The sequence below is a fragment of the Rutidosis leptorrhynchoides genome, chromosome 4 (assembly GCF_046630445.1).
Source record: "Rutidosis leptorrhynchoides isolate AG116_Rl617_1_P2 chromosome 4, CSIRO_AGI_Rlap_v1, whole genome shotgun sequence".
NCBI classification, from domain to species: Eukaryota; Viridiplantae; Streptophyta; class Magnoliopsida; order Asterales; family Asteraceae; genus Rutidosis; species Rutidosis leptorrhynchoides.
The window spans coordinates 27847864-27874688 of record NC_092336.1 but is presented as its reverse complement, the minus strand read 5'-3'; the positions used below and the strand labels follow the sequence as shown (position 1 = coordinate 27874688).

At 33.7% G+C, this 26825-nt stretch overlaps 1 protein-coding gene and 1 long non-coding RNA gene across 7 annotated transcripts; one reads left to right on the top strand and one right to left on the bottom strand.

The window, feature by feature from the left end:
* Positions 1–12582: 12582 nt before the first annotated feature.
* LOC139840362 (uncharacterized) lies at positions 12583–17586 on the bottom strand. Of its 6 annotated transcripts, XR_011757385.1 has the most exons (8): positions 17367–17586; positions 17153–17205; positions 16757–16818; positions 16110–16493; positions 15828–15946; positions 14528–15408; positions 14385–14429; positions 12583–12937 (listed from the first exon to the last, which is right to left on the bottom strand). It is a non-coding gene; the product is annotated as an uncharacterized lncRNA (long non-coding RNA). The 6 variants fall into 6 exon arrangements; XR_011757386.1 differs by having other exon boundaries at positions 16110–16199; positions 16296–17205; XR_011757384.1 differs by having other exon boundaries at positions 16757–17205.
* Positions 17587–18420: 834 nt separating this feature from the next.
* Positions 18421–21691, top strand: LOC139839958 (26S proteasome non-ATPase regulatory subunit 14 homolog). Its single transcript, XM_071830172.1, has 6 exons — positions 18421–18600; positions 18704–18881; positions 19864–19945; positions 20331–20507; positions 20599–20766; positions 21315–21691. Exons 1-6 carry the CDS (start codon positions 18459–18461, stop codon positions 21504–21506), a joined length of 939 nt encoding a protein of 312 aa, XP_071686273.1. The 5' UTR covers positions 18421–18458; the 3' UTR covers positions 21507–21691.
* Positions 21692–26825: the final 5134 nt, after the last annotated feature.

Sequence of the window (26825 nt, the reverse complement as noted above, 5' to 3'; positions counted from 1 at the left end):
TTCCATATAGCGTGTGTTTCATTTCGTGTAGTGTGTGTTGTGTGATCTAAAATATGTAATGTTCCGATTCTGTTAAAAGATGTAATTGCTTGAGGACAAGCAACGTTCCAGTGTGGGGTATTTTGATATTGCTCTAAACATACATATTATTCGACGCAATATCAGTTATATTTCATCAGCTTTTATCATTTAAAAAGACATTCAACGTATAATATTCAAGAAAAACGACAAAAGTGGACGAGAGCTTGCTATTTGAAGAAACGACGATAAAACGATAGTTTTAACCAAATTTATATCAAGAAAAGTTTATCTGAATGAAAGTACAAGATAGATGAAGAAAAGAGTTCAAATGGAAAGTGCCAAGTCAGTACACGTCGATACGGGATCAACAAAGAACAAACGAAAAAGAAAATAAAGAAAACTGCCATCAACTCATACGCAAATCGTGTAGGATTACACGAAACGCGTAGTAATTTGTTCTTACACGAATCGTGTAGCCTCTACACGAAACGCGTAATGTTAGGCCGAGTTTAATCATGGATCAGAAATGGGGCGGCTGCTTTTGAGATTAAAAACTATTCTTTTTCCTAGTGCTACAGCAAATGGGATGGCTTTTTGACCAACTATATCACTAATCCTCAATGTTAAATACGGAGTAGCAGTCAGTGTACAAGGGGGTGGAGACAACACATAATATACAACATATTATTACTATACACATACTATTGTCATTATTATTATCTGTATTATTTTCATTTCAGTTTCAAAGTTCAAATATTAGGATTAGTTTCAAATAGTAAAGGTGTACTGTTCGTGATTAAGGGTGTTATTGTACGCGTAAAAAGGGTGTTATTATTGTAATTTTCCTACCGTTTGAAGTTAATGAAAGTGAAGATATTTTAGTAAGTTTACTCTGTTAAAATTAGCGTTGTTATTATGTTTGCATATCTATATTTTTATGTTTACCCTAGTGTAATGAATAGCTAAATTTCTATAGTGTTTGCTTAGATGTAGAGCCCCTAGTGAAATGGATTGTTACCATTTGTAAAAATTAAAATGTAACTTTAGTATTTTTAATATTGAGCCTAGTTAAAAGAACCATTTTTATGTAATTAGGTATTTGACCCTTGCCACTTAATTTATTAAGTTTAAATAATGAAAGTTGTTTTTATTTAAATAAATTAAGCTTCAACATTAAAAATGATCTAGACGAATTTATGGATAAGTTATTAACACCAATTTAGAAATAAACTTCGGTGGTTTGGGTAATATCAATAATTATATGACAGTGAAATTATAAAAAGGGAAACCGTTATAATTTGGGTATTGGCGAAAGTCAAAACTAGGCTAGGTCTCAATTTAAATACTTAGGGAATAGTAGCTATCTAAAAAAAAAGAATCCGATGAAAATTAGATTTATTTTAGTTAGTTGTAACCATATATTTATTCGAAAGAAAAATATAAAGTTTATTACTAAAACATTTTAAATAGGGCGAAAACTTAAAACAATCCATGGACCTAGGGGTGACACATTTAAGTAAACACTCCCATTTATCCCATTATTATTTCTTGTAAACTTATTATTATCATTATTTACGAATTATTAGTAAAAAAATATAAAAGAATACATAAAAATACTTAATTCTGTACGAAACTGTTTTGTCACATCGTATTACACATACGCGAATCGCGTATGTATACGCGAAACGCGTAAGCCTTAAACCCGGCTACAGTACCAGTAGGGTTAAAATTAGGGTTTTAATTATTTAATTAGTTTAAAATTAGGGTTTTAGCCTTTTTACTATTATATTTAGGTTATTACTATATAATTTATTTTAGTTCTTATAAAATACTTTAATACATGTTAAATCCTAATAATTAGTGTTAATTATAATACTTTATAATTAGAAATTAGTTTACAATTAGTTAATCATTTTAATTCCTTTTAATTTGTATTAATCTTTTTAAACATGTCATTTAGTTAATTTAAATAAGTTTATATTATAATTGCTCAAAACAAAATTCTAAACATATAGTTTTATTAAAAGTTACTATTTTACTAATTACCATTTAGTAATATAATTAATGCTACATAATTAGTATAATCTCATTTAGTTCCTTTTTAAGTTAATTATTGTAATCTTGTAATTTTATTTAGTAAATTAGTTTAAGTTATTTTATTTTACTGTTATTTTATAAATTCCTAATCCAAAACCCCCTTTAATTAAGTTTGACATCAAAGACTATTAAAAACCATTAAACACTCCATCTCCCTGTGGAACGAATCGGATTTACCGACAAACTAAACTACACGGATAGGACTAGTTGCCTATATATGTGTGAAATCAACCTAAATTCAATAAAATACCACATATACAATAAATCAATTCGTGTAACAAAACAACTCAAATCCGTTCATAAATAAAGGTTACGTTTCGCAACATCAGTGCCGAAGAATTCTGACCGACTCTAGACAAGATTTCATCAATCATGTCTCCGGGTAGGTCTCTTAAAATATTGGGTTGTCTATCCATTTTGTGTTTTTATACTGTAAAATAGACAAGAGTTAGATTCATAAAAAAAATACTTATTAATACAAGCAATTTTTACATATATCATAAAGCATAAGCACACTATATTACATATATTACACCACACGAATACAACTATCTTATTCCGACTCGCTTGTTTCTTCTTCATCGGTTTTGGTTCGTTTTGCCAAGTTTCTAGGGATATATGATGTTCCCCTAATACGAGCCATCGTTTTCCACATTGGTTTAGAAAAACCTGGTGGTTTAGAGGTTCCCGGGTCATTGTTACAACTTAAGGACTTCGGGGGTTGACGATACATATAAAGTTCTTCGGGGTTGGAATTAGATTTCTCTATTTTTATGCCCTTTCCCTTATTATTTTCTTTTGCCTTTTTAAATTCAGTTGGGGTAATTTCTATAACATCATCGGAATTCTCGTCGGAATCCGATTCATCGGATAATTGGTAATCCTCCCAATATTTTGCTTCCTTGGCGGAAACACCATTGACCATAATTAACCTTGGTCGGTTGGTTGAGGATTTTCTTTTACTTAACCGTTTTATTATTTCCCCCACCGGTTCTATTTCTTCATCCGGTTCCGATTCTTCTTCCGGTTCCGATTCTTCTTCCGGTTCCGACTCTTCTTCCGGTTCCTCTTTGGGAACTTGTGAATCAGTCCACGAATCATTCCAATTTACATTTGACTCTTCATTATTATTAGGTGAGTCAATGGGACTTGTTCTAGAGGTAGACATCTATCACATAATATCAAACGCGTTAAGAGATTAATATATCACATAATATTCACATGTTAAAAATATATAGTTTCCAACAAAATTTGTTAAGCAATCATTTTTCAAGTAAACCCGGTCGAAGTCCAGACTCACTAATGCATCCTAACAAACTCGATAAGACACACTAATGCACAATTCTGGTTTTCTAAGACCAACGCTCGAATACCAACTGAAATGTCCCGTTCTTATTGATTAAAAACGTTCCATATTAATTGATTTCGTTGCGAGGTTTTGACCTCTATATGAGACATTTTTCAAAGACTGCATTCATTTTAAAACAAACCATAACCTTTATTTCATCAATAAAGGTTTAAAAAGCTTTACGTAGATTATCAAATAATGATAATCTAAAATATCCCGTTTACACACGACCATTACATAATGGTTTACAATACAAATATGTTACAACAAAATAAGTTTCTTGAATGCAGTTTTTACACAATATCATACAAGCATGGACTCCAAATCTCGTCCTTATTTAAGTATGCGACAGCGGAAGCTCTTAATAATCACCTGAGAATGAACATGCTTAAAACGTCAACAAAAATGTTGGTGAGTTATAGGTTTAACCTATATATATCAAATCATAATAATAGACCACAAGATTTCATATTTCAATACACATCCCATACATAGAGATAAAAATCATTCATATGGTGAACACCTGGTAACCGACATTAACAAGATGCATATATAAGAATATCCCCATCATTCCGGGACACCCTTCGGATATGATATAAATTTCGAAGTACTAAAGCATCCGGTACTTTGGATGGGGTTTGTTAGGCCCAATAGATCTATCTTTAGGATTCGCGTCAATTAGGGTGTCTGTTCCCTAATTCTTAGATTACCAGACTTAATAAAAAGGGGCATATTCGATTTCGATAATTCAACCATAGAATGTAGTTTCACGTACTTGTGTCTATTTTGTAAATCATTTATAAAACCTGCATGTATTCTCATCCCAAAAATATTAGATTTTAAAAGTGGGACTATAACTCACTTTCACAGATTTTTACTTCGTCGGGAAGTAAGACTTGGCCACTGGTTGATTCACGAACCTATAACAATATATACATGTATATCAAAGTATGTTCAAAATATATTTACAACACTTTTAATATATTTTGATGTTTTAAGTTTATTAAGTCAGCTGTCCTCGTTAGTAACCTACAACTAGTTGTCCACAGTTAGATGTACAGAAATAAATCGATAAATATTATCTTGAATCAATCCACGACCCAGTGTATACGTATCTCAGTATTGATCACAACTCAAACTATATATATTATGGAATCAACCTCAACCCTGTATAGCTAACTCCAACATTCACATATAGAGTGTCTATGGTTGTTCCGAAATATATATAGATGTGTCGACATGATAGGTCGAAACATTGTATACGTGTCTATGGTATCTCAAGATTACATAATATACAATACAAGTTGATTAAGTTATGGTTGGAATAGATTTGTTACCAATTTTCACGTAGCAAAAATGAGAAAAATTATCCAATCTTGTTTTACCCATAACTTCTTCATTTTAAATCCGTTTTGAGTGAATCAAATTGCTATGGTTTCATATTGAACTCTATTTTATGAATCTAAACAGAAAAAGTATAGGTTTATAGTCGAAAAAATAAGTTACAAGTCATTTTTGTAAAGGTACTCATTTCAGTCGAAAGAACGACGTCTAGATGACCATTTTAGAAAACATACTTCCACTTTGAGTTTAACCATAATTTTTGGATATAGTTTCATGTTCATAATAAAAATCATTTTCTCAGAATAACAACTTTTAAATCAAAGTTTATCATAGTTTTTAATTAACTAACCCAAAACAGCCCGCGGTGTTACTACGACGGCGTAAATCCGGTTTTACGGTGTTTTTCGTGTTTCCAGGTTTTAAATCATTAAGTTAGCATATCATATAGATATAGAACATGTGTTTAGTTGATTTTAAAAGTTAAGTTAGAAGGATTAACTTTTCTTTGCGAACAAGTTTAGAATTAACTAAACTATGTTCTAGTGATTACAAGTTTAAACCTTCGAATAAGATAGCTTTATATGTATGAATCGAATGATGTTATGAAGATCATTACTACCTTAAGTTCCTTGGATAAACCTTCTGGAAAAGATAAAAATGGATCTAGCTTCAACGGATCCTTGGATGGCTCGAAGTTCTTGAAGCAGAATCATGACACGAAAACAAGTTCAAGTAAGATCATCACTTGAAATAAGATTGTTATAGTTATAGAAATTGAACCAAAGTTTGAATATGATTATTACCTTGTATTAGAATGATAACCTACTGTAAGAAACAAAGATTTCTTGAGGTTGGATGATCACCTTACAAGATTGGAAGTGAGCTAGCAAACTTGAAAGTATTCTTGATTTTATGTAACTAGAACTTGTAGAATATATGAAGAACACTTAGAACTTGAAGATAGAACTTCAGAGAGATCAATTAGATGAAGAAAATTGAAGAATGAAAGTGTTTGTAGGTGTTTTTGGTCGTTGGTGTATGGATTAGATATAAAGGATATGTAATTTTGTTTTCATGTAAATAAGTCATGAATGATTACTCATATTTTTGTAATTTTATGAGATATTTCATGCTAGTTGCCAAATGATGGTTCCCACATGTGTTAGGTGACTCACATGGGCTGCTAAGAGCTGATCATTGGAGTGTATATACCAATAGTACATACATCTAAAAGCTGTGTATTGTACGAGTACGAATACGGGTGCATACGAGTAGAATTGTTGATGAAACTGAACGAGGATGTAATTGTAAGAATTTTTGTTAAGTAGAAGTATTTTGATAAGTGTATTGAAGTCTTTCAAAAGTGTATAAATACATATTAAAACACTACATGTATATACATTTTAACTGAGTCGTTAAGTCATCGTTAGTCGTTACATGTAAGTGTTGTTTTGAAACCTTTAGGTTAACGATCTTGTTAAATGTTGTTAACCCAATGTTTATAATATCAAATGAGATTTTAAATTATTATATTATCATGATATTATCATGTATGAATATCTCTTAATATGATATATATACATTAAATGTCTTTACAACGATAATCGTTACATATATGTCTCGTTTAAAAATCATTAAGTTAGTAGTCTTGTTTTTACATATGTAGTTCATTGTTAATATACTTAATGATATGTTTACTTATCATAGTATCATGTTAACTATATATATATATATATATATATATATATATATATATATATATATATATATATATATATATATATATATATATATATGTCATCATATAGTTTTACAAGTTTTAACGTTCGTGAATCACCGGTCAACTTGGGTGGTCAATTGTCTATATGAAACATATTTCAATTAATCAAGTCTTAACAAGTTTGATTGCTTAACATGTTGGAAACATTTAATCATGTAAATATCAATCTCAATTAATATATATAAACATGGAAAAGTTCGGGTCACTACATTTGTATCGCGTAGAATTTTGTTTGTGTTTGTTTATATCATCGAGCGAGGCGGTCGTTGTACTAACGAGTTGATACGGTGTGTGTGCGTAATAAAGACTTGCAAACCTTATTACGGGTGCAAATCGTGTCTAACAAGTGATGTACGACGAGTGTTTAGCAAGATGGGGCGGTGTTGTGTGTGTGGTTTTATACGTTCGTGATCTAATCGCTTTGCATTCCTTAGAATGGTGACGGAAAATGGGATCGAGACGAACGACGCAGAGTTTAACGCTAGAGTTACGGCCGCCGTTGCGGAGCAAATGAGTGCGTTTCGAGAAGAAATGGATAGGAAGTATTTTGAACTTCAAAGTAGTGGTGAAATGGAGCGTTGTCTTAAGAGCTTCATAAGGACTAAACCCCCAATGTATGACGGAAAACCAGATCCTTTGGTGAGCACAACTTGGATCTCGGATGTCGAAGGGTGTTTTCGTACTATTGAATGCCCTCCCGAGAAGAGGACAAGACTCGCTACTAGTTTGTTGCGAGGTAGGGCGAAGGATTGGTTGGATGGTAAGATTGATCTTGTCGGTGGCGAAACTTTTATGACTTTGTCGTGGGACGAATTTAAGAAGGAATTCTTCGAGGAGTTCCGAATTTCAGCCGATTTGTAGGAAATGCTTAATGAGTTGTGAAATTTGCAACAAGGTTCTATGGACTTGAATACTCTCAAGACGACCTTTATGGCGAAGGCTAGTTTTTGCCCGGAGTATTTGAGGAATGCTCATTTATTGATGCAAGATTTCTATCGAACCTTGAATAATGACTTGAGGAGTAAGATTAGCAGAGTTCAGGCGAAATCGTTTGAGGAGTTATTCGCCACGGCTAGAGGTTTTGAGTCGTATTCGCGATCGAAGGTTGGTGAACCTTCAAGTGAGAGAAGGGTTGTTTCTTTTGGTGCTCCAAGTAGGATGACTAAGGGTCCGAGTGTGAGCACGGGTGGTACACGGACTGGTATATCGGATTCTAATGCATCTAGGTGTTACAATTGTGGCGTGAGGGGTCACAAGTCTTGGGAATGTCCGGTGCCAAAGGGTGATGGCACAGTATGTTTCAATTGCCAAGAAGAAGGACATCGTAAGTCCGAATGTCCCGAGTTAGCGGGGACGGGGGCGGCAAGGAGACGTTAAGGTACGTTTCGTTTTAATAAATATGTCCTTTGATTATTTATTATGTGCCGTTTGAGTTGGAGTATGTTAAATGCATCGTGTTGTGCATGTTATCGTCATGGGTGACGTTCCTAATGGAAGTACCCTATGGTCACGTTTTGATTGTTGGGCGAAGGGCGTAAGACTTGGCGTAACCAAGCATTCCTTAGTATTTGGAAAATGTTTCTACCAAGCCATGGAAATGAGTTTTGGTGTTCGGATGTTAGAGCGTGTTCGCTCTCGTGTTGAAGTTGATGAACCATGAGGTTCGACGGTTGGGATGAAACCCGAGAAATCGAGTGTTTTGGATCTCAATGTATGTTGGTAAAGGAGTCTACATGACGCGACATTAGGTGCCTCTTTTATACCTACTAGCGTGGTGTTCGACTCCGATTGTGTTGCGGTTACATTGTACTTAGGGTACTGAGGTGAAACCCTTAGGTACATGAGTGATCGGGTGGAATTTGACAAACTAAAGCAATTGGATGGTTGTGAGGGTATGGTTTGTGTAATTGTGGTACACTTTTCATTCGAAGTGTTTAAGGATTGATAGAAATCCTTCGTGTGCCCAAGATTGGAGCAAGATGTGGTGATGGGTCGTGTGAGCCCAATTATTGGTAAAGTCTACCTTTGGTAGCATTGTACGAGTTGTGGATATGGAACGTAGTTCCAAGTGGGCGAGTTACACTCCCGCACGAGGAGATCCTTAGGGTGAGAATTCGGATAATGCTTATGGTAGATCCGAAACTTGTGTTGGGACCTAGTTTTGGTCGATTTGTGGTAGAGTACAATTTTGGTTAAATTGTACTTATGATTTTGGATTTGAAAATTATCACCGAGGTGGTAATGTGGTAAATCTCGTTGAGAGATAATGGACGTGTTTGACGAGCAAGGTGAAATCCCTCGGTTAAGGGATGTGTGTGTCGGATTCTCTTTTAGAGAATTTTTGTTTTGTGCCTATGTTCGATATAGGTGGTTCTTGCTCGATTGTGTGAATGGTTAGTGGTATCCGTTAGGATTCACTATGGCGTAGCAGAGCGCGATGTTACGCTACTTGTTGTTCGAGGCCAAAAGGGCGTTGATTGGTGAAGCATGACCTTCGGGGTCCGCTGACTTCATCATGGTATTGTTGATTGGTGAAGCATGACCTTCGGGGTCCGCTGACTTCATCATGGTATTGTTGATTGGTCAAGCAAGACCTTCGGGGTCCGCTGACTTCATCATGGTATTGTTGATTGGTGAAGCATGACCGTTCGGGGTTAGCTGACTTCATCATGGGAGTAGTGATATATCGGTGAAGCATGACCGTTGACGGGGTCCGCTGACTTCATCCGGTGTTGAGTGATCTATCGGTTGTTTTATACACCGATGGTGGGGTCGTGAGGACCATGTTGTGTGTTGAGTGATGCGATAGCCGTGTTTCGCTCACATGTTGTTACGGGTGTGACGATAGTCGATTTTGTCCACCTTGGGATCAGCGTTTCCATAGTCGTTTTGGGCGCTATCGGTTTTAGCCGTTTGTTTACGATGTTACGGTAGTTGCGTATTGGTCGTATTGCGCACTACAAGGGATGTTTAGTGGTAAGTGTTATCCGTAAGGGTTCGTTTGGTTCGGTCTTCATCATTTCGAGTTGTTGACCTTAGGTTGAGACTTGGTTGCTTTTAGCGTTGTACTCGGTAAGGGTACGCTAAGGGATTGATATCTCGGTACGAGATTAGTTGAGTTTTCCCGATGTTAGGGAATGAGCATGGTTTTAGTGCTCGGATTGTGGATTTGATAAATCGCGGGTGACGATTTATTTGGTAAAGGCGATTCATTGGGAAGAATTGCTTAGGAAAGTCGGTTGGGACTTATGTTTGAGGACCGTGGAGTGTGGTCCGTTTGGTTAAGTGGTGAAGATCACGAGGACGTGATCGATTTTAAGTGGGGGAGAGTTGTAAGACCCAGGATTCTGATTCTGGCAAGTCGCGCGCCGCGCCACCTGGTAGCGCGCCGCGCCATATGTCGCTGGCAGACTCCCTTGTTATTTTAAGGGTTTTAAAAGGGCATTTTGGTCTTTTCGCGTTTGAGCCAGATTTGTGGACTTAACCTCATCCACCCATTTCATTTATTCATTTCTTTTTCCTTTTCTTTTCATTTTCTCTCTAAAACTCAAACACCCCATCTGATTCTAAGGGATTTTTGGAAAGGAAGAAGCGGGTTTTGATCTTTGGCGCAGTAGACAAGTTTGTTCTCCTCGTTCTTAGCTACACGGTGATACTAGTGGTAAGCTCTAACTCCGAATTTCGTTTTTTGTGTTCACCATTCAAATTTGGGGCTTTTGATTGTATGATTCATAGATGGAACCCATTTGGTTGTTAATTGAAGATTAACACCAAGATTCGGGTTTATAAGTGTTAAATGCGGGTTTTGGGTTGGTTAATGATTTAACCATGTTTAAGACTTGAGAATGGTGTATAATCACTAGTATTAGTGATTATTGATGTATTGGAGACCTTTAGGGTTCTTGTGGTTGACTAATTTTGACTAGAGTCAAAATTAGGGTTTATTGATGATTATGACCCGAATGTCGATTCGATGAGGTTTATAAACTTAAAATGGATTAAGTTGAAGTATAAAACTGAGTTAAATATGTTTTGGTGTCAAAACTTGTAATTGGTGAGATTTTGACTTTATGTGTCAAACTTATGGTTTATGGGCGATTTTGAGAACGATAAGTGTTTAACACTTGTGTTCGGGTTTAATTGGCATATTAGGACCATTATCACTTGTGTTAGTGATTATTGGTTAGTTTGGGCACGGTTTGTGCTTGGAAGTGCAATTGGGTCGAAATGGCACTAAGTGTCGAATTGGGTTGGTTTGTAAGTCAACCCTAATTGTGTGTTGTTGTAATTGTGATAATGGAATAGGTACTTTCCATTGACGAGTTGCGGATTATTTGGAAGCGTTCATCAAGGCGACAAGGTGAGTGTTAATATCATATATACATATGTATGTGTAGGATGGGTGCGGGTCGGGTGAAGGGGTTCTCGCTTGTAGAGCTCGCTTCTCGTATAGGTGGAATTGTTGGACTTGTGTATAGGTCCAATTGGCACGGTTGTGCGTTTTGGTTGACCACTTTGGCGAGGTGCACACTTTGTGTGTACGTTATCACATGGGCGTGTGATGTGGACTTATATAACCCCAATGACGAAGGGTTAATATAGTGAGTGGAATAATTATATGCGTAGGTATATAATGTATTTATTTGTTGTAGCGTGAGATGTGAAGTGTCGATGTGCTAAGACACCACATTTCACGTGACGAGTGAAGTGTCGATGTGCTAAGACACCACTCAAAGTAATGTGACGGGTGAAGTGTCGATGTGTTAAGACGCCACCCGGGGTGAAGTGTCGATGTGTTAAGACACCACCCGGAGTGAAGTATCGATGTGCTAAGATGCCACTCCAAGAGAATAACGGGTGAAGTGCCGATGTGTTAAGGCGCCACTTGAGGTGAAGTATCAACGTGTTAAAATGTCACCTCAAGTAAAATGAAGAGTGAAGTGTCGAAGTGTTAAGACACCACTCGGGGTGAAGTGTCGACGTGTTAAGACGCCACCCGGGGTGAAGTATCGAAGTGTTAAGATGCCACCCGTGGGGTTAGTGTACGAAGTGTTAAGTGCACTAATGGTTGTTATGAACATCGATGACTTGTTTCGCGAAGTCATTCCCTTGCGAAGATTTGGTTAACCATGGTTATTGTGTTGTAAGCGTAAGCAAATTATGTTATTCGAGATATATATATATATTGTATACATATAATGTTGTATTGTCGTGATGTAGCTAACCCTCCGGGTGTAGCTTATTGGCATTGTTCACATCGTTGTTGGTGAACTTATATGTTGTTGATGTATCTTTAGCTCGTTGCTTAGTGATCTTACGGTATGCTTAGACTAGCTTGCCTTTATGCTTGGATGCTCCGGTATGCGGTATTTGGTTTTGTGTGGCGTGTCCATTTTATGAATATATATGTATGTAGTATATTCTCACTCACTAAGCGTTAGCTTACCCTCTCGTTGTTTACCTTTTTATAGATTTGCAAGGATGCGGTGGCTCGGGTAAGCGTGGGACTAGTGGACTCGCGTAGTTGCTTTAGAAGGCTTGCTTTTGGATTGATTAGGATTGGGTAGCGTATCCCCAATCGCCATGCTCGGCTTTATTTTGTGTTAAAAGTCGTGTGGTCGAAAACTTGAAATTGGTACTTAAAGGATAATTTGGGCATATGTAGGCCCGGTGTCGTAAAACCCTTTTTATTGATGAAACGTGTTAGTTTTAACTATTATAATATGTTGTAAAAACCGTTTAGTCTAAATGTGTCGGGAAGTGGTCAAACATTTTCGCATTTGGGACTTTTTGGGACAGCAGCCTGTCCAGGCCCTTTTGCGCGCCGCGCGGGGTCATGGTGCGCCGCGCCATTTGCTGCACAAAGAAATTTTTTTTTATTCCGCGTTATTGGTTGGTTAACGGGTTGGGTTGTTACAATTAAATTGACAGTTGTTCTTGTATTCACCGGGTCTATAAATACCCGTATAACCGGTTGTAATAAGATGTGGGATATAGAAATAATTTCAAGTTAATTTTCATAATCTTGTATTCTCTGAATTACAAGGTAAAACAAATTGAGATCAGAGTCTCTCTCTAAGTGTGATGATTTGTGCCACCATCTAAACCTTTATTACTCGAACACCTTTTTGAAATAACAACATCCTGATCCCATACCTCCAAGCCCAAATCAATACACATAGTCCTTAATCTCTTGACTGTTGACTTTCAAAAGTCAATTTTTCAACATCATTCAACACAAAAACTTCAGTAGCAACTTTTGTTGGAAAATAAAAGTACCAGTCCCATATTATGTAGCTCGAATCACTCTGATCCAGTTCACCATAATCCATCTTGATCAACCATAACTTAATGACCCAAAACCACGAATTTGGTCAATTTGCACATATACTAAAAATTCCTAACAAATCACAACTGCATGTACCAAAATCCACCCACAACTTTTAACATTTCCAAACCAAAATATTTTCACATCATAAACAGGACCCATGCTACCATGACAATCACACATAATTCAAACGTTAGTTTTATTAATTGGCATTCATACATACAACAAATTTCCATGTTCAATACTTAAAGAAACAAAGCAGTCTAGAATTCAAATTTAAAATCAAGTGAATCAACCTATAGCAACTTTTTATCTTCAGTCATTATCAGAATCACTTCTTTTCTAAATTGTTTTTAGATTCTAAAAACAGTTTATGGGTCAAAATTGAATATCATACCTATATAACTAATTGAGGTCCAACTTTTGGCCGTTGCCTCAAACCAAAACGACATTCTAAAAACATTTACAAACTCATCCCCTAAACTTACCCTCTATGTATAATTTCAACCCCCAACAAAGGGGGTAAAATATAAACCCAAAACTAATTAACAAACTAAAAAAAAAAAAACTTCACCCAAACTTTTAACGGGCCGTATCTTTCCACTCGCTTCGAGTTAAAATTTTCCGACTTCACCCTTCAACTCGAAATAATTTTACGAACGCAACACAACTAGCTATGGCAAAACGGACTACTTTTTTAAAACGTTAATAATTTCAGACTACTTTTTATACATATACATACACGTATAACAAACAACCCAAACTAACCACCTCGTATCGATGGTTATGTTCCCTTTGTTACGCGAATTTTCTGGCGTAAAAAATGCGCAATACATTAGGCATACTAGGTACTAACCACGTGCTTTCAAACATACCGTAGCAACGTGTTTTAAATTATGTAAATGCATAACGTTACGTAAAATAAGAATATGCAACCCGAAAGGCCCCGCCGCATCGCGCGGGCCGATGTTTTTCTAGTTTAAACTAAATGTATTCTAAACTAAATCCAAAACGTATAAATAAAAAGAGTATTTGACCCATTTGAGCTTTAAGAATCCATAAGGATTAATCTACTTTGAATATTTATATGACTAAGAAAGCCACCACATCTATAACTATCTTTAGGATTTATAGTTTTGAATTTCATATCAAAGCTGACCCGAACATTGGCAATCCTAACTCATTCCTTTGTTGGTGCAACAATACTGACCCAAACCACTAATACATTTACAAACTCTGCGCATAACAATTATACTTGTATAAAATTTGACCCAAATTAACTATCACATAGCAACTTTGATCCAAACCAAGAATATAGGGGTAATTCTGACCCAAATAAGCATGTAACACCCATTTGCACACTAAAATCACAGTTAATAATTTATTGACACATAAACATAGATAACGAATGAATTCTTATACTTACAAAACACAACTTATTAAATATCATTGTGATTAAGGAATACCTGTGTAATACTTCACATCTCACATTTGTGCTTTATATAAACATCCTGTTCGAACATGAAATTCATCATTAACGTTCAATACATTAACAAAATAAATACATAAATGCACGGATTCGAACCAAAATGAGATCAAGAAAACTAACCTTGATATACTAATAACCCAAATTATCCACAAGAAATAGTGAACTGCAGCTCACCCAGATTCGCACTATTCAGTTCTCTTTCTGGACCACAACTTCTGAATAATAAAAAGTTAACAAACTAAACCAACAAACACAATTTTTATATAGTTGCAAGAACTTGCAGTTTAATTAGTAAGATAAATCCTGATTTGTAGCATCGTTAAAGCCAGGTAACACAATCATGAAAACATCACTTGTTTCTTCCACCTATGCAGCTGCAACCTATTGCTTTCTTACCACACACAAAGCCCAAAAATTGGGATATAGAGCCGAAATTCAAAATTCGTGATGATAACTTAAAGCAAAGCTCAATGAATATAAATTGGTCAATAGAATATTTAAGTTGGTCGATAGAACATAAATTGACAACAATTAACATGTTCATAACTTATTACAAAACGATAACCACGTGAAAACATATACTATATAAAATCATTGATTGCTTTGTCTTTTTTAAAGATAGGATTACGCACCTGATAAGTTAACAAAAGCATATAGCTTGTGCAACTATTTATGAAGTTAAAATTTTCTAAAATAAATAACAGCTAATCACCCTGATACTTAAAATTTAATACAGAGTACTATATTACTAAAATTTAATATCCAGCTACTAACTATGATAATACGAACTCGAGTAATTCTTACTTTAGAGAAGGTGCATATATACGAACAAATTAATCACTTATACGGTTGTACACTTAGGGTTGAAAACGTGTCCCAGTCAGAGTTTTGTCAAGACTTGTCTAGTCAAAAACTCAATGCATCAGATTCTGCAAACATTCGAGGATCACTTTCCTTGGAGTAAACATTTGTCATTGTGTTAGACGTGTAGAACACAAAACCTACAAAGAAATCACATTACTGGAGTTTGTAATTATCGTGCCTAAATATAATAATAAGTTTTAAAATGATATGATCTAAGCTTTATTAGGTGGAAATTTGATTTCATACCCGACAATTAAAAAGGTTTAATACTTGTAGAGTATTATGGCACTTACATTTTTATTTATTTAGAATAAAAAGTCCGCTTATATATGAATCATATGAAAAAGATATCATAAATTCAACAAAACAAAGAAGCACATAAACTGGAAAAATTATACCAACATCAAGCTTTTTTGGAACCTTCCTTTTTCTTTTTTATGAAATATGTCATTCTTTTATAATCATCCTATTTACCTGTTATAACCAAGATCGACTTCTAAATGAAGCGAACTGCCACTTCTAACAATATAAATTATGACATGTAAAAGTAATTTACCTCTTCAGGTCAAGACTTGAATAATAAATGTATTTTTTTGAGACTGCTAACAACCATTCTGAGAAATTCATTAACTTTGGGATTATCATTGTCATCCAACCTCATGCACTCTACTGAACCTACATGCATGAACAACAACCACCAAAAAGTCATGCTCACCTAATGTAACCTAACATGGCCCACCCCAAAAAATTGGTCCTTTTGACCCATTAGCCAACCCATCCATTTGACTTGTACTATTGTTATGTTGAATGTTTATCTGACTTGTACATGTCAGGTTACCTTTGATCAACTCAATTTTGACCTTTTAGTTTGTCAAAGCAACCATGTTCCAACGTGGAAATAGCCATTATTGCCATTCTTCCATCTTCCCTTTTTATGAACATAATAAATAGGTTACCGCAGTTAGCATTAATCAAATATTTGAAGCACAAAACTTATAATGTTACTATTAAAAGTTACTAATACCTTTTAGTATGTGTATTCAGTGACACTCATCACATACAAACCCGCCTCTCATTGGTGTAAAAGTTTTTCTACAAACTAACCTAATAGTACCATGTTACCTTGGAAGTTAGAAAGTAACCGGAGGCTGCTTATAGAACGTAGCATTAAGTCAATTTGGGAAGCACAAAAGATCAATATATGTATCGTGCTGCCTGTTACCTGCAAGTTAGTTGACACCAACGTTAGTAGATGTTGGCCTCTTACTATGCCTATATGTCGTTCTCTCAAGCTCCATATGCTGATAGATGCTGCTTAGATATATTTGAGTCAACAAACTCATAACAATTTTTAGGATATCAAGTTTAAAATAATAGTCTTTTAATTAGCTAAGTTTAAGTTAACATAATAGAATGTAACATTGTTATTTTACAATTTTATAAAACGTGTACATATCAGGTTGTTATTTCCACATTATCATTGACCTTTTAGTTTGTCATGGCCTTGATTGTCCCAACACAGTAGTCACCATAAGTGCTAACCTTCCCTGGTTATGGGCAACAAAATTAGCACATTTAGCATTGATCAAACATTTAAAGCACTAACTTAACATGTTGCTATTGTAAAATAGGCCAACATCAAATCAAAATTAGTAATAAATTAAACTTTGAAGCACAAAACAGCAACATAAATTGCAGAAGCACCAAACTTAACATGTTGCTATTGAAGAATTAAATTAAACTTTGAAGCACGATAAAGAATTCTTAACTTACCTTCGAAGTTTAGTTGAACTTTTAGTCAGTGACTGTACAATGATATTCTGAACTTTGTTTATCGATATAAAAAGATAATGAATACACTTGTTTGGTGAATTGACTTACAGCTGAATACACTTTCTTTCCAAGCTCTGATCCAATCCCGATTTATGTCTTTTCTGTTTTAAATCCGGAAAGAAAAGCAAATGTAAACTTAAAAATTATAAAACGTTAATTGATAACATACACATGCATAGCACAAAATCAAATTGGAACATCAATCTCAAGAATCACTGATAAAAGAATTTCAAAATTCATTAATTAGTTGGCGATTATTTACCTTATCTTAATCGCAACAAAATAGGGACGCAAATTTGATTAGGGTTAGATCTGCTGTATAGATTGAATCGTTTGTGAAGAATCGCGTGGAAGAAATCGAGTTCTTCAGATCCTGTTGCATCGATTTTAAAGAATGGGATGTGGGTGTTCAAAAATGAGATTTGGAAGGGATATTGGCCAAAAAATAATAGGATGGGAAGCAAAACCTACAAGAAAGGGTGTGTTGAATATCCGATAATTGACTTAAATGGGAGGGATATTGGATGGTTCAGATGAAGACTTAAAATTTTGGTCAACAATCCATAATTATAGGATGCATTTAATTACTTAATTACTTGTTTAAAATTCAAAATTCAAATTGATATAGATTTATTTAAAAAAGGGTATTATTTGTACCACTAAGTAGGTAATTTCTAGATTAAGTAATGGTTTTACGGGATGAATTTGAAGCGTTAGATCAAAGGGTAGATAAAAGTCCAATGTTGATCTAATTGTGATTAAAGAATAGATTAACAAGACTTATTTGTTAATAAAAGTTTTCTTTTAAGGTACAGTAAGATGTAAAGATTATATTTTTAATTATAAATTAAATAATAAATGATGTCGCATAATTTACTTAGATTTTTTTTTTTTTTTTTGAATTTTATTAATGAAAAAAAGGTTTATTTATTTATGATGTTATTATTTTAAAATTTTAATAGAATCTATAGATAGATGAGGGACAAATTAAATAACTTAATAATATATTAAATTCAACAAAAAGTGAAACGGAATCCTTTTTTTAGACGGCAAGAGTAATAAAATTTAAATCGTGGTTTAAAAACCGTTATTATCCAGATTTCTAAAGTGCAACGTATTTGTGATGTGGGCCGTTTTAATTTTAATTTGGGTTAAACGCATATTTACTAAACAAACTAAGCCCTTCAAAAAATAGCCTAGTTGCGTCAAACTAATGGGGCAAAAACCGAAATAAGACATAGATGAAGGATGCAAATGAAAAAAATTGCTGCCTATATATAAATATCTGCAAATCCTATATCTTGTTACCAAAGAAATCAAATTTCTGATCAGAAAAAATAAATCGGTGAAGAAAATGTCAGGAATGGAACGACTACAGCGAATGTTCGGTGGCGCCGGCGGCTCTTTAGGTCACCCGCCGCCAGATTCACCGTCTTTGGATACATCAGAACAAGTTTACATCTCTTCACTCGCTTTATTAAAAATGCTCAAACACGGTATAATTTTAATTTCTAGGGTTTGAATTTTTGATATGTTAAATTTTGAAAAATTTAGGGTTTGAGTATGTTGTTAAATGGACTGTTTGTGTGTATTTTGTAGGGAGAGCTGGAGTGCCTATGGAAGTGATGGGATTGATGCTTGGGGAATTTGTGGATGAATATACGGTTCGTGTTGTCGATGTATTTGCGATGCCGCAGAGTGGTACTGGTGTTAGTGTTGAAGCTGTTGATCATGTTTTTCAAACTAATATGCTTGATATGCTTAAACAAACCGGAAGGTGTGTGTTTTGTTATTATTATGTTTACAATTTTTGATTTTGTTTGTGTTTATGAATGTATTTGATGTTTAAATTGAGAAATTGGTATTACAGTGTCGATTTAAGTTAAGAGGTGTCTTGGAAATCTGTTGCTAATGCTATTTGGTTTAGGATTATTCAAGATGGATAATTTTGTTGCAGGTAGTTGTTAATATGACTTTATATTAGGGTTTTAAAACTTTGATTTGATAACCATTTATGATTTATGAAGAGAGGTTTATGTTTTGCATGATGAATGATAATGGTGTAGTGATATGAAACATAATGAGGTCTGTTAGGCGTGATTCTAATTATGGGGTTAAGAACTTAAGATGGATTAGTTTGAATTGCAACATGCATAAGGACGTCTTGCGTTGCAAATTTCATAGTAGGATGATTGTAATAATAAGGTTCTTTCTGGTCTCCTCCTGCAACACTAGCCATTGTTGATACCTTTTGGTTTAATCTGTATGTTTCCCGCACCGGTTTAAGTTATGAGGTTTTAACTGCTGCATTTTTTGGGGTCAATGTGCCGAGAATTTATTTAAGTTTCCACTTTTTCCATTGTTTGTATTGTACTATTGTACCCAAGTATTTAAAGTTCTATTGTATGTACGGAAGTTTCTAGAATTTTTAATGTATCAGTTATAGTTTCTAATGTGTGTACCAACGTTTCCAAAAACTTTCTATTGTGTGTATCAGAAATCAACATAAAGACATACATTAGATATTTTAAAAAGTTTAATACGTACAAAAGAACTTATAATATAATGGTTATTGATGCATACAATAGTAAAAGTATAAATTTTAATACATATTCGAAACATGATCCTAATTTTTGTATTATTGGTTCTCCAGAAATCATATTTTGTCTCGTCCATCCTCTATTTATTAATGCTGTTTAATCTGCAAATTTAGATATAGATATTACTGAGCCTTGATTGGTTTATTTACTTGTTGTCAGACCTGAAATGGTAGTCGGATGGTACCATTCACATCCCGGATTTGGTTGTTGGTTATCTGGAGTTGACATAAACACACAGCAGGTACTGTTTTTTGTTCAATTATTTGTTGCTTCATTACAATATCTTTTGTGCATTTTATAAACGTAGTCTTAAAAAATGCTTGACCTTCCAGAGCATGTTTAGGTTTGACAACGTACCGTTGGCAGCCGTGCAAGTATAGTAACTTATATTGTAGTCATATTGAATAATTTTTACAGCATTTTTTGAACTTTCAATCGAACTTATTGAATCCATCTATCTTATCTTCCTTTGAGATGCTATTCGTAGCTTTAATTGGTACTTTTTTCACACCTCCTATCTATTAATTCTACATGCATTTGATATCATAATGATATCTTAAAATTTTTCTTATATAAAAAAAATTAATTACTATGAACCTGACATTGTTGCATGTTCAAATTTTTAGAGTTTTGAAGCTCTAAATCAACGAGCGGTTGCAGTGGTGGTGGATCCAATTCAGAGTGTTAAAGGGAAGGTTGTGATAGATGCCTTTCGCCTAATTAACCCTCAAACCATGATGCTTGGACAAGAGCCTCGCCAGACAACATCCAATCTTGGCCACCTCAATAAACCATCTATCCAAGTCAGTACTTCTTAAATAACCCTACTTGGTTATTTTTAGTGAATGGTTTGTGTATAGTTGTCATCTTACCAATGTGGTTTATTTTTTGCAGGCACTGATCCATGGTTTGAACAGGCATTATTACTCGATAGCCATCAATTATAGGAAAAATGAACTTGAGGAAAAGATGCTATTGAACCTGCACAAGAAAAAGTGGACAGATGGACTTACACTTGAACCATTTGATACACATTCGAAAACTAATGAGCAGACTGTCCAGGTATTTTACTAAATTGCCTTTTGATTTTCATAATAATAATCTTGGTTCACCTAGATAAAAGCAACTTACCATATTGTATTCATCACTACTGTGGGTCACCTATGACCCATTTAGTCCCTTACCTTATATAACTACAATTGTTTACTGTATAACCTTTCTGGCCTACAAAGATATTGTGATAAAATATTTTGAATCCCAGAATCAAAGTCGTGTATCGATTCTTGAATTTGTAAAGCTGTTGTACAACTGAAGACAGTTGTGACCCATTTGCTCATGAATGGGTCGATTGAGGTTTGGTTTTATCATTGATTTATCAAACATTACCACAAATACACAATACTTCACAAATCATTATATAGGATTCATATTAACATTAGGAAAGACGATGTAATCACATCTGACATTAATTATATATGAAGTATTTGGAAAAGAACATATTTTGGGACATCCTATCCGCCTATTTTGCAACCTTTATGTGCTACCTTTGTGGATGTTTTGCTCATAATTCTGTTGTTGGGTCAAAAAGTAATGAAAGATTGGTTGTGCAGGAAATGTTGGGTCTAGCTATTAAGTATAACAAAGCGGTTCAGGAAGAGGACGAATTATCCCCAGAGAAACTTGCAATTGCAAACGTTGGAAGGCAGGATGCCAAGAAGCATCTGGAAGAGCATGTATCTAACTTAATGTCATCCAACATCATTCAGACACTCGGTACCATGCTCGACACAGTTGTCTTCTAAATGTCACTTATGTTTTCAAACGTATCGTGTACCTTAACGACTTTCTAGATAAGGTCTTTGTTTATCAGGCTATGACTTTTTATTTGTAATTGTTATGTTATGGTACAAATTCTGGATATTGCTCTTCAAAGTTTTCTTTGATATCAACTTGCTTTCGTTAAATGAAAAACTCATATCTTGTATGAGTGAAGTTGTCTGATCTTGTTGAACCATAAAGCTCATGTATCAAGAAAGGAGTTAAAACTAATGATGTAGGTGCCCTAGCTTTCGCTTCAATTTTTTTCTCTCTTTGTTTTGTCTATCGAATTTAGCAAACCTTTTTCATGTGGAACGCTAGGGCACCTACGTCATTAGTTTTAAACAAACTTTTTGACAACTTTTCTTGACCGATATTGTTCTTAAGTGGTAATAAGGAAAAAATTGTTGTAATTTAGTAGTTTATAACTACCCTTGGCTTATTTACTAATTAGAGACTTATATGTATAAGTAAGAAAAGAGAGAGTTTATATATATGTGAAATATATTCAAGAGTGCATTATTTGCTAATTCAAGAGGGAGTATATATACTACATATTCTCACTATACAAGTATTAAAAAATTGTTAGCCAATATTGACTAATACAACATCTATGGACTTTTCATCCACATCTATAGACTTTTGTGTCCAGTTAAATTATTGGCACATATATAACACTCCCCCTTGGATGACAATTTTATTAGAGAGCAACTAGTACTGCCTCGTTAAAAACCTTGCTAAAGAAAAACCCAGTGGGATAAAAACTTTAGTCAAGGGAAAAAGAGTGCAGTATAGAGTTGACTCCCCCTCAAGTAGACATCGTTGAGTCGTCACATCTTTTGAACTTGTCTCATGCCAATATTGTGAACGTGTGTTCTGAAAATAGCAGTTGGGAGTGCTTTGGTGAAAATATCAACAGAGTTTTTGCTGGATTGAACATATCTCATTTCAATCTGGTTATTCTTAATGAGATCTTGAGTGTATGAGAAGAATCTAGGAGGTATGTGTTTTGTTCGGTCACTTTTGATATACTTTTCTTTCATCTGTGCTATGCAAGCTGCATTATCTTCATAGATAGTTGTTGGACTTTTATCGCGTTCTAGTTCACAAGAATCAGTAATGAGTTGTGTCATTGATCTCAACCAAAAACATTCCCGAGTAGCTTCATGTAATACAATCACTTTGGCATGATTTGATGATGTTGCAACAAGTGTTTGTTTTGGAGAACGCCATGATATTGCGGTACATCCATTTAGGAATACATATCCAGTTTGAGATTTAGCATTATGTGGATCAGATAAATAACCTGCATCTATATAACCAACCAAATCTTGTTTTGAATCGTTAGAGTAAAATAATCATAAATCAGTAGTTCCTCAAGGGTATCAAAACATGTGTTTGATCCTATTCCAGTGTCTTTTTAGAAGGAATTGAGCCGAACCTTGTTAACAAATTAACTATAAAAGAAATGTCAGTTCTGTATAATTTGTAAGATACATAAGAGCCTCAATTCACTAAGATATGAAACTTCTGATCCAATAAGATCTTCATGATCTTCACGGGGATGAAATGGATCAGTGTCAATATTGAGTGATATATCAACCAATGGTTTTGTCTTTAAAAATGTTTTAACATCTTTTCTGTATAAGTTGTTCGATGTACAAATAAACCATTAGGCATATACTTAATTTGCAATCCAATGTAATACTTGGTTTTTCAAGATCTTTCATTTCAAATCATTTTTTTATTTATTTATTTATTAATTTTTTTTTTAAGAAGTTGAATGATTTCATAGATCTCTTTATTTGTTAATATGATGTTATGATCATTGACATAAACAACTTACAATCACATATTCGAACATTGTTTTCTTAATAAGAACACACGTGAAAATAAGATTATTTGTATACCCTTTTTCTTATCAAATAATCACTTAGTCGGGTATACCACATGCGACCCGATTGTTCAACCCATATAAAGATCTTTATGATTTAATGGAATACATTTCCTTGGTTGATTAAATGCTTTTGATACCTTAAACCCTTTAGGTATATATATATATATATATATATATATATATATATATATATATATATATATATATATATATATATATATATATATATATATATATATATATATATATATATATATATATATATATATATATATATATATATATATATATATATCAGTATTAAGTGATCCATATATATAAGTAGTAACAACATCCATGAGATGCATTTTTTAAGAAACTGCCACGTTGATTAAGTATCTAAAAGTAATTGCATCTATTACAGAAGGATAAGTTTTTCTCATAATCCATTCTTGGTCTTTGAGAGAAATCTTGAGTTACAAGTCTGAATTGACCTTGTAAGTTCATTTTCTTATTTCCTTTTCGAATTCAAATTCATTTATATCCCACACGTTTCACATCTTTAAAAGTGATAACGATTGATCCGATAACTTTTCTTTTATTGAGCGATTGTAATTCAGTTCGTATTGCTCCTTTCAATTGAGCTCAGTCATGTATATTTTGACACTCAATGACAAATTTTGTTTCTAGGTCATCATCTTTATTCATGATGTCATTATATGAAAAATTCTCATCAATATTTATCATTCCGTTTCGGTTCCATAATATTGCATAATTTATTGCAATTTATGTATTTATTATCAATATCCTCTGCAGAAGGAGTATTGATATTTGGTTCTTCTTGAACACTTTATTTTACCTCATTATCAGCTGATTTTATTTTCGAGGATTTTTATCTTCGGAACCAATTGATCTTCCACGTTTCATGCGTGGCAAAGACTCAAGAGTGACATTATTGCCAGTTTTTGGAATTTCAATTCGAGCTGGAGCATTTACTGCTATTATATATGATTTAGTCACTCTTTTTGTATCTTTAAATGCATCACGTAATCGATTTGCAAGTTCTTGCATATGCATTATTTTTGAACTTTCGTTTCACATTCTTTTGTGCGAGGATCAAGATACCTTAATTGATGTTCACACCATGAAACATCATTTTATTTATTTTTCATTTCTCCCCCTAATCCAGGGAACAATTTTTCATTAAAATGACAATCAGCAAAACGTGCTGTAAAAACATCACCCGTCATGGGTTCAATATATCTTATAATTGAAGATGTTTCATATACAATATATATATCCCCATCCTCCTTTGAGAGCTCATTTAGTGCGTTGTGGTTGTGCAACTAGAACATATACTGCACAATCAAATGTTCTAATGGTGGAAAATATTTGGCTCTCGGCCAAAATCAAGTTGTAGGGGAGAATATTTATGAGTTGCACTTTGTCTAATGTGAAATAATATCGCAGCATGTAAATTTGCATGTCCCCATATATATCACTGTGAATTCTTTCAAGAAACATTGGTGATTCTTTCTCAATATGCTTTTCATTAATCACCATATGTGCTTTTCATTAATCACCATATGTGCTTTTCATTAATCACCATATGTGCCTTTTCATTAATCACCATATGTGCCTTTTCATTATATATCATTTTCACCATATGCGCTTTTAATCATATGCGCTGTGCTTTTCATCACATGCACTTTTCATCATATGCGCTTTTAATCATATGGACTGCGCTTTTCAACATATGCGCTTTTTATCATATGCGCTTTTTGGTGCTACATAGATATTTCTCATTTCCGGTTATCATTGACTGATAATCATATCCATTATGATATATATCAGAGAAACTTAACAAATTTCTCTTTGATTTGAGAGAAAATAAGGCATTGTTTATCAGAAAATTCGTACCATTTGGTAATATGAATTTTTACCTTTTCCGTTCCTTATATCAATTTTGCAAGACCTGATATAGTATTTATAATTCCTTCATTTGATTTAAATCAATGAAATATTTCTTAGATTTGATCATAGTGTGTATGTTACCACTATCTACAATACATAGGTCTTTACCATTTAATTGATGTTGTATTTCAGCAGGATTCATACTAAAACTTCAAATAAGATAAGCAAATAATGAGTTATATTTCAGCAAGATAATCAAATTATATTACCTACAAATAAGTTACAATTTGAAGTACATAAAAGATAACACTTAATAAATATATGCGTTATGGTCTAAAACCATTTATTTATGAGTGATACATAACAAGCTAGACATATTAGAAAATTCAAAACATTCAAGTCTCAAGGTAGCTCAGGGTTTATTTAATCAAGATTTTTCAACAGATTCACTCTGGTTTTCTTTTCTTTTTGGGACTTATTTGTAGAGCTAAATAAGATGTTCATATATTCAAGAAATAGTTACGCACAAGGAATTCAAATGATTCCAAACTTTAATCGCGCTCACAATTTGAGCATCATCTTCCCTTTCATTAACTTGGGGAGCGGTTCAACCAAGAACCTCGCAAGGTTCAGTCAAGAACCTCGCAAGGTTCAACGTGGTCAGCTAAAAGAACATCTTTTACTGTCAATCGTTTAAAGTTTCTCAACATGATTAAAACCGTATTTGGAATTGGGCTATATGTGTACTGTTTGAATTCTTTTTTGGATAGTGATATGGCTTTATGATTTATTTGATCCATGTGTACTGAATTGTGGAGTATTACTTTATGGTTTTGACATATGCTTATTTGTGATAGACAAAATGCTAGATAACAAGAATATTAATTATCTGTGTACCACTTGTTGTTGCTTTCGAAGTAAAATAATCAGCCCCACCACCTCAACTATATAAAGTAAGCCCATTTGTCATGTTATACATATATGTATAGGTGTATTTGTGGTTTAATCTTTATCCTTTAGTTCAATAATTTCAAGCATTAATTAATATAGACTGCCATTATTGAATTTGTTATATTCACATGTGTATGGAGTTGTTATATATGGAGTTGTTAAAGGCTCTCGGTTTCTTACACAATTTAATTTATGTTATGATTATTTTTATATAGTGAAGCTATATGTTTGTATGCTTTGTATGCAAGTGATGATTGAAGTTATATGTTATAATATACTATGTTTGTATGGAAGTGTATTGATGTTATGTATGGATTGCTGATTGTTATATATAGCACAAGTACCTGTGATTTTTTTTTTATTTTATAGCATGTGTACTAATATAGAATTACTATTTTGTATTGATTGGCTTATATAGTTTTGTAAATGTAATTATGTTTCATCATCATGTTATATTATATCTGAATAGCGCTAATCTTTAGTGCATCAAATAAAAGATTCAATAACATAGTTATGTTTCACAAATATCCTCATATGTAATCACAATACTTGATCAATAAAA